The following is a 9,686-nucleotide window of genomic DNA, read 5'->3' on the forward strand; positions in this document are numbered from 1 at the left end:
AGACCGTTCATCAAGTGTTCCCATGGGAACAACATGCTATGGCCCACCTAATCCGAGTCCTAGAAGCCATCCAATGTGTGCCTAAAGCACAATGCCTTGAGCTTACTTCCTTTTACGAGCTTGACAATCGTGCAACAGACACCTTAAGAGCAAAACTCCCACTCCCCATCTACCTTGTGGGGCCCACCATACGATACATGTCCCTTCGGGAAAAATCCCCGGATGGCAGGGATCGCAGCCATGTGGACTACTTCAATTGGATCGATTCTAGACCCATATGCTCCTTGCTATATGTGTCATTGGGCAGCTATTTACCTGTCTCCGGTCCACAGATGGATGAATTTTTCTTGGGGTTATGATCGAGTGGGGTCCACTTCTTGTGGGTCCAACATGGGATGCCGGACACCTACATGAGGCCGCCACAATCAACTGTGAGATTGGCTTAGTAATTCTATGGTGTGACCAATTGAGGGTCTTGTGCCCTTCTCGACACATTGTGGGTGGAATTCCACTGTAGAAAGCGTCTTTGCAGGTGTGCAAATGCATAAATTTCCACTATTTTCAGGCCAAATGAGAAATGCGAAGTTGATTGTCAAAAATTGGAAAGTCGGCGTCAGATTGAAAAGAAGCGGGGGAGAGAATGTGGTACAATCTGATGAGATTGCTTGGGCCATGCATGGATTGATGGACCTAGATGGAGTTGAGAGTAAAGAGATGACGAGAAGATCAGTTAGAGAATTGCAAGAGTCATGCAAGAGAGCGATATCGATAGGTGGCTCGTCCGTTGCTAGCCTCGACGCCTTTGTTAGAGATGTTGTTAGATGTCGCAATGTGGTTTAATTAGTTTAATAACATAATGATTAGCTTGAGATTGTTATAAGTTTAGAGATTGAGTAATTACTAAATTTCAGCTTAGAAATGTATTATGATCTCTGTATCTTTAGAAACATCAATGGTTGAATTGTTGTTTGAAGATTTTCGTTTCTTGAGTGGTCTTGACCATTTTTGAAAAAATCGAACTTTTTCTTGCTTAATACTTAGATGAAAATATTTGTTACTTGGTTTTTTAAGATTTTATCCCCCATAATAAATTGTTTCATTGTAGTTTTTGTTAATATATATATTGACTTTTAATATATTTTTAAATAAAAAATATTATATAATGTATATAAAAAATGTTTGCAAAATGTCTTTTTCATGAGTTTTGGGAATAGTCCCACATTGGAAAAGGAGAATTTTTTTTTTTTTGGTTTAAATGAGAATAGTGGAGTATAGTTATGTTTACCCACCTGAATCGAGCTTGCGTGTTCCAGTGCGAGGCACTAGAACGCCTGCGCTCGGGCACGAGCTCGGTGCGAGGGAGTGGGTATGTGAGGTAGTGTGGCAGTTTGGCTGTAGAGGCACACTTTGCCACTTCGCACGTCCGAATCGTGTCGCTCCTTTACGACCTTATGCGAACTGGCGCGAGTCGCAATGCGACTAAGAGGCTAAGGCAGATGGCAGGTTGGAAGACTAGAGGCTTGAATGAGGTTCCTCCGTATATATAGAGGCTGAAGATGTGACTGTTACTCCTCATGCAATTCATTATAGACAATGCAGAAGCTGTCGTATGTGGCTAGCCCAACAACTAGAAAACGATCACTTGAGATTTATTTCCCTGGACCATAACCCCCAGCCACCAATGCCTATATAAATAGGGCCTGGATGGGTTTCCAATCCATCACAACTCACTCTAGCAGAACCTATACGAACCATAGTCACTCCACTCCTATAGCTCAAAGATTCCAACAAGACAACAAGGTTTATTTGAACCATTGCCTGAAGATCAGACCAACAGTGTGGTCTAAGAATGGTTCATCTGAACCATTAGTTGAAGAACAGACCAGTGCAGTGTGGTCTAAGAACGGTTCATCTGAACCATTAGTTGAAGAACAGACCAGTGTAGTGGTCTAATTCCTACTTCTTCTTCTCTCTTTTTCTGGGATTTTCCTTTTATTTTCTGTCAGATACTGTGTAACAGCATTCCATTGGTAGGCTTTCGCGTTTGCTGAACGCAGACCAACACCAGGTTCGTCGTATCCTAGAATCAATTTGCCTGTAACCTTTTCAACATACTCAATTTACTTGAGTAGGGATAAATAATGCTTTAAGGACAGCATTCCAAACATGCTTTAGCCTATCCATATATCTAGATTAATTTGATTTTTTCGAATTCCATATTTTACAGAAAATATAATTTCTTTGTTTTTTTCAACAGTTCTTTTATTGACTTTTATAGAACCTTTTAACTACCAAATTTACCTTATAACATTCTATTATTTGATTCTTAACAAGTCACTTGTAATCAATAACTTTCTTCTTTATGGTTGCATCATAAGACTAATTAAACTTATATTATAACTTTTAATATAGTTTTGTCAGACCTCATGTGGCCAAGTTGATAGTTATTGACACGTGGACATAGTTATTCACTAAATTATATTGAGATTTTGTGATGTTTGAATTTATATATATCGATTTAATCATTTTATGATAATGTATGCACATAAATACCCAAATTGACCATCATGGTATGATGTAGTGAATAGTCATCGATTAAAAGTTCAATCCACTTCTGGCATAACATATAGACAATTAATGTATATGTATTCACAATAAGAATGATGTCTATAGAGATGTATGTACATATGAGATATACTTATGCTTTAATTTACAAGATGATCAAGATAAGATCATATAGATATTAGCATTATGGGCTTTGTAACTAATTAGACATCTATGTAAACTTATATATAATAGATGGGATAGATCATTATTTAATTGAATGGATCCCACGTGATCATTATGTAGGCGATGTATACTTGATCATTAATAATATGTGAATTGAGTCATATATGCTGCGAGACCAACTACCTACAAACTTTTTCTCATCCTTTTATTTTTCTATGTATTATTGAAAAAGCAACAATAAATAATATCTAAGTAATTCTCTCTTTTCACATGAAAGATTGCAAAATTTCTTTTCACTGCTTTACATAGGAGAAATTATTTGTAATTTAGTAAAAATAGAGGGAGTGGCATGCAAAAGACTCAAAAGAGAATAGAGCAAGGGTCCAAATTTAAGGGACCCCTTTCACAACCCACCAATGATATGACTGCATGATTATCTCTGTGATCAACATTTCATTAGTCAGGACACTACTACAAAGTCTTTTCATCAAAGTGGGCTCCACATTGCCTTTGACACTTGACACATGCATTGTAACTTAGAAACTCTTTGGGGTTCTTATTGATTTAACGTGTCTTATTCATACTATCGATCCATCCTTCTTAACCATATTATTCATCTGTTTTATAAGTTTAATTTAGGACACCAACCCGAAATTGAAGTATATATCCAAAGTTCAAGTACACTATACACAAGAAACAAGGAGGATAATGACCCTCACTGTTTTATGGTGTTGTTTTTTTGTCACTCAAACGGTTCATAAGGTTATACAGATACGGATGAAGAGAAAATACAAATATAATAAGTTTTGAATATAGGTGTTCAATTCCTTCTGTATCCTTTTGTGTAGTCTATTCAAGCTGTGAGTATACTTCAAATTTAGGTTCATGCCCTAAAATAAGCTGAAAAAAAATGAAATAGAATGAACGACATGGATACGGTACATATGTCATGATAGACCAATAGGGTTTACTTGGTTGGGTCGGAGTCTAGTGTCACCTTTATCTGGTGGTGCGAACTTGATGTGTTTTTTTTGTATATCCATGCAGTCTGTTTTTCCATGTCATTTCAGGAAGTGATCCAAAAATTTAAGCAGATTTTCAGGTGGACCACACAATTAAAACAACAGTGAATGACTATTAAAAGATTTTTAGGGATTTTCAGCTGATCTTTTTATTTTCCCTTCAACTAGGTCTGTTTGACATTATCAACGGATTGGATGGAAAGTAAACGTCGCGTTGGGCATAACCGTGGGCTATAGGAGATTTTTAACTGTGGACGTTCAATCACCACTGTTTCCTGTGGTGAGGTCCGCATGAAATTTGGATCTGCTTAAATTTTTGGAAAAAGTCATAAATTGGGCTGGATAAATGGATGGACGGCGTGGATATAAAATAGATAGTTAAAGTGGGCCCTAATCCACTCCCCAGTAGCGTACTTGGTTACTCAGTATGCAATCCGCGTCCTTTGGCACTACAGACAAAAGACAACCGTGCAATAGCGACGCGTGCAAAATATCAGACAAGCTGTCTGTACCATTGCAAATTTCGAACAGACAGGTTAAGGCGAATCACGCGAGAGTTGTTGATTATGCGATTCGCAGTGCACCTTACAATGCAGCACACCTTCAAGGCCGTTCATCGAGTGTTACTCATGAGAAAAACATACTAAAGTAAACTTATCAGGTGCGTCACAAGTTTTTAATTTTTGGATAATTGATGATTCATTTATAAGCATTCTTTAAGAATATTGTGTAGTCCGCCAATCAATGGGTACCATATTATTTGATCTGGGTGGTTTTGAGGTGGGCGCTAGCTTATGGATGGCTCGGATGTAACATAACCTCTTTAAATTTTCGCAGGTGAGTTGCCTGAGCATTTATGGAATGACATTGACATACATGTGTGGTCCACGTAATCAGTACTCTTAAAAAATTTTTTGTTAGATATACTGAAAAATAAAAATGAAATAAAATAAATTTCGATACGATATACTTAAAGCATGATTCGTTCCCTTATCGATTGCTGATGTGTTACAAGTGAATTGAATGTACTTAACCGTATTCTATGAAGGAGATGCTATATGGAGAATTTGAGGGAATATAAGAGATATGCGTTTGAGTTCAGATTAAAAGATCTGACCGTTGGATCATCATGTCATGTCCGTTTTTGGACCGTTGTACCTTTTAAGGTAGCTGACCATTTTCAGAAACGGTTGACCATTTCGGATTAAAGATCCAACCGTTCTCAATCGTCTATAAAACCCTGGCTCATTTCATATTTATTGCACCTAAGCCCCAACTAGACCACTCGCACCACCTCGGGACGGTTCGGATAAGGTCATGAGGGAGCGGCTACTTTGCAACACAATGTGCATGGGCGAAGTGCGTCAATTAGCACTACTACAGCCACACTGCCCACCTGGCCATGCCCAAGCACATGCGTACGCAATCCAAGCGTCTCAATTTCTAAAGCTCGAAGTAAGAATATTACACACACATCTACATATAAGCCTCAAACTCTTTCTATCATTTTGTGGGACAAAAGCATACACCTCACTTTTCCTATTTAAAATTCTTAAAAATCGTTTTAGCGGCAAAATTTTGAAATTTTGTAAATTTGAAATTTTTTTTTGAAAAAACACAAATTTCAACGAGTGGACTACATTAATTGAATATACTGGCCATGTAAAAGATGGTCCACACCTAATGAACGAACCAAATCTAGCAGAAGGTGGCTACTTTAACACGTGTCCGGAGAATCACCTCTTCAATCTTGTTGCGTGCGAGCTGCCACTGAAATTTCTCGTCTACTAGGCAGTGTAGAACTCGCACAGTAAACTGGCACAGGTATTTATGCCAACAGATTTCTTACAGCTGTCTGTATTCCTTTTGTTAAACAAATTCCTGATTTTCGTATCTACGTATATATTTGAGGACAATCAGAACCGTAAAAATGTTGAAAAACTAACTGAATTAGACAATATTAAAATTTTATTTCCATCAACTATTTATTTTAGTTAAAATTATAAATTTTGTCAAAACATCGACTATCCATTTAGTTTGAAAGTGGACCCCATTCAAAAGATATACCAGTCTTATTTTTTTTCCAGACTATATTTATAACGGGATTCACTTTATTCACTGATCAGATTTCTATAAAGATTAACTAATAATAGGAAATATGGGGATGGATAGAAGATTAGAATCCATCCAGTTGTAGGTATAAACTCTCGCTCCATGAATACCGGAGAGGTAGTTCCGCTGAGAGTGTTTCTCCACGCCTCATCAAATATTTTTCTCTGTTTCCGGTAAGAATCAATCTCCACCGTCAGATCGATCTAGGCCACGGATCCCGTCGACATGGCCACGATCCCCAGCTGCCACGTGGTAGCGATGCCCCACCCAGGCCGTGGCCATATCAACCCATGATGAACTTCTGCAAGCTCCTATCATCCTATCAAGACCTAGTCATTACCTTTGTGGTCACGGAGGAGTGGCTCGGACTCATCGGCTCAGCTCCGAAGCCGTCCAACATACGGTTTCGCTCCATACCCAATGTCATCCCATCAGAGGTGGGCCGCGGAGCTGACTTCGCCGGCTTCCTCGAGGCTATCTTCACAAAGATGGCTGATCCATTCGATCGGCTCCTGGATCAGCTTGATCAGCCGATCGGCTGCATCATAGCCGATACTTACCTGCCGTGGGTCGTTGAGATCGGAAACCGGAGGAGTATTCCGGTAGCATCGCTTTGGACAATGCCGCCGGCCGTGTTTTCCATTTTCCATCACTATCATCTGATCACGTCCAATCTGCATTTAACGGCTGATGATGACTTACCAGGTACGCACAGAATCTGACCGTTAGTGAGCCACAACTCGGGTCCCTATGGCCAGGCCCATATACAACTTTCAGACCCGAATGATACGATATCCGGGTTGGGGTGGCCTCAGGTTTCATCTGAATCTCGGCCTATTTACTAAACGGGCCAAGAGTTCCAGCCCAAACCAGACCCGAGCCCAATTGGTTAATACATACAAACATAGATAAGGGGTCGCTGGGCACCATGGATTGGAGGGGATTTGAAAGCTTGGTAGCATAAAGTAACAGGGTTTCAAATCTAGGGGTTTCCAATCGCCTCTTCGAAGGGGTTTGTAATCCACGGTGAAAGCTTGGATTACACTTAAAATCATTTCAATAGTTGCAGGTGTAACATGTGTGTCACTATATACTATCATTATATTGGGCACATGGCCCACTAATGATGATTAGCACCGTCCAAACATTGTCCATGTAAATCAATGATTAAAAATCGTTGGTTAGTCGCTCAGACATAGTGAGACCGATGTCAAATCCACATGGACTAATCTAGTATGTTTTCTGAAAGTAACTAGAAGAAAGACTAGAAAAAGATGAAAACTTAAATCTGAAAGTATAGAGAGTAATTGTGAAAGATTTAATGAAAAACTTAAGAAATTCAAAGGTGGGAAACTAGGGTTTCCAAGGATCCACTTATAGAGATCAGGGAGATCTATGCTTGATTCAAGTCACACAATCCAAGACTTAAAATTTCATCCTTTTCGGGCAAAGCATATATTTCAGCGGGCTTATCACAACCATCGTGTCAAAAATTATATATCGCACTAATTAGAGATATTAAAGTTGATTTAGTATTTAAATTCAAACCCCTATAAGTATACCATGGATAGGTACTTTTGGATTAAAGTTAATTCACACCCTGGGGTGCCAAACACACTGGAAGGATTTCAAATCCTAGGGGTTTCTAATCCTGGGGGTTCCGAATCCATGGGGTTCCAAATCCATTCACTCCCAAACAAGTCATATGGATGTATCTGTACTTAGAGCTTTACACCAACTGAGTTAGCATGGTTAACTTGCTCAACTCGAATTGACTCGGCTTGGGTTCAAGTCGAGTTGGGCTGATTTTTTTAACTCGAAAAAATTTCGAACCAAGTTCGTGCTAGACCAAACTTGACCTGACTCGGGTCGGAACTTGACTTGGTTCGAATCGATTCAACTCAGATGAAGTTCACTTAGTATAAATATTTTGTGTGTGTGTGTGTCTATATATATATATAAAATCATGCTCCCTTGTGCACCTATGCACGTGCGCACACGTGTCATAGGTGTCTAATCTGAACGGTCCATGTGATGCGGAATCACATGAAACCTCTTGTGACAAATTTTCACCCTGATCTAAAATTCTGGTGGGCCATAGCAAAGAGAAATGCAAATCAAGGGAGGAAACTGTTTTCATATTTCATGGGCCATCAAAGTTTTAGATCAAAGTAAAACTTGGGCTTGGGGGTTTCACGAGGTTCTGCTTCACATGAACGGTTCAGATTTTGGATCCACATTAGGTATGATGGGTTCTCAAAAAAGTTCGTATGTAGTACGTACGAACTGGTTTGCAGGTGAGCGTTTCCGTGTGTGTGTGTGTGTGTGTGTGTGTGTGTGTGTGTATAATCTAAACTTGAACTTGGCTTGAAAGTTTGAGCTCGAACTTGGCTTGAGTTGGCCTGAGCTACTCACTGAGCCGAGCCAAGTTTGAGCTGAGGTAGCTTGCTGGCCGAGTCAAGCTGAGCTGGGCTAAGCTCGACTCAGTTTGACTGGTGTATAGTTGTTATTGCCTATTAATTTGTTTTGAATTCCAGACCAGGTTGGATGGGATCATTTGACCCAGCCCATGAATAAGCTACACAGGTGGATCTAGTTGGATAGGGTTCGACTTGAGACTGATCCATTTACCCAAACAGACCATATTGATAACCCAATTTCTTGTAGTGCAAGGCTGACCCATTTCTTGTAGTGCAAGTCTGACCTCAGAAGCAGGTCAGATTGACCCAATAACAATTTAACGGGTCCATTGGGTCTGGTCGGGTCAGGCCTCTCAAATTATTTGCCCTTGTTATTTCAATAATCTGCATGTTGAAATATCTTATTTTATTTATTTATTTTATCATCTTTCATCCACTAAGGTCAATCAAATAGACAATTTGGGTCACCAATAAGGACCCAATCCAGCGGTCAATATCCCATGTCCAATTGAAAATTTGCAGGACATGGGGATGTTTTCTTCTTGTTTTTTTATTTTTTGGGTTAGCTTGTTAGTATACGCCCATCTCCACTCAGGACATGGGGATGTTTTCTACTACTACTTTGAGTTCTCTCTCAACTGATATATATTTGATAGTCGGGCTGACCCAGCAAGAAGGGGGAGTTATTTGATACTCGGCTGCGTATGACCCTTGACACAGAGATACTCAGAAATTGAAAGTATGCATAAATTTTGCTTTAGTCTTAAGAGTGAAATTATTTGTACAATCCTAACCTATTATTCACCCATTATTCATGGATACTTGATTGTTCAAATAGGACCATTGATAGTTTTCATTGTTAAGAGTCTAATTAATAAATATCCACCCATCTTGAAAATAACATAATCAATTTAGCATAATTTCTTTCTTCATGTCAAATCTAATCTGGGACCCATGAATTGAACTACTTAATTTAAATTAAATTTATGCCACATGCAATTTGTAAGTAACTTATCCAACTTTTTCTCTTATTAAAACTGAATAAGATAGGTTACTTGGCTGATTTAAAGCTGCAAAACTGCATTGCAGTGGACGTTAATTCGATGATGGGATTTGATTGAGTCATGTGTCACTGTCTGAGATGGGGCTACAATTAAATTCAGGCCACATGCCATTGCCAGAGGTCTCGGCGGACTGCAGGCCATATGCCACTATCAGAGATGTCTGAGGGCATGGTAAAGCATGTGCTTGACCATTGAGCGACTTTCAAACATGCTTTGGTGACCCATCTCTAATAACAGCACATGGTCTAATCAAACCTGAGTTGCAGATGATAGGCGTGCCCCGGATCTTTTTGTTGGGGCCCGCCCGAAGGATTGTTCACCTTAGTTTCCCTTGAATA

The 9,686-nt window shown here is 39.3% G+C and overlaps 1 protein-coding gene across 1 annotated transcript; it reads left to right on the forward strand.

Annotated features, from left to right (window-relative positions):
- The first annotated feature begins 5,951 nt into the window (after positions 1-5,951).
- LOC131251941 (UDP-glycosyltransferase 87A2-like) lies at positions 5,952-9,119 on the forward strand. Its single transcript, XM_058252927.1, has 2 exons — positions 5,952-6,569; positions 8,941-9,119. The coding sequence occupies exons 1-2, from the start codon at positions 6,155-6,157 to the stop codon at positions 8,973-8,975; spliced, it is 450 nt and encodes a 149-aa protein (XP_058108910.1). The 5' UTR covers positions 5,952-6,154; the 3' UTR covers positions 8,976-9,119.
- Positions 9,120-9,686: the final 567 nt, after the last annotated feature.

Source organism: Magnolia sinica, chromosome 7 (genome assembly GCF_029962835.1).
Source record: "Magnolia sinica isolate HGM2019 chromosome 7, MsV1, whole genome shotgun sequence".
Classification (NCBI taxonomy): domain Eukaryota; kingdom Viridiplantae; phylum Streptophyta; class Magnoliopsida; order Magnoliales; family Magnoliaceae; genus Magnolia; species Magnolia sinica.

Excerpts from the sequence above, each read along its gene's own strand:
- LOC131251941 (XM_058252927.1), top strand. The coding sequence starts at position 6,155 with ATGATGAACTTCTGCAAGCTCCTATCATCCTATCAAGACCTAGTCATT. Across the intron at positions 6,570-8,940 it reads GGCTGATGATGACTTACCAG|TCGGGCTGACCCAGCAAGAA; the intron begins GTACGCACAGAA and ends TATATTTGATAG.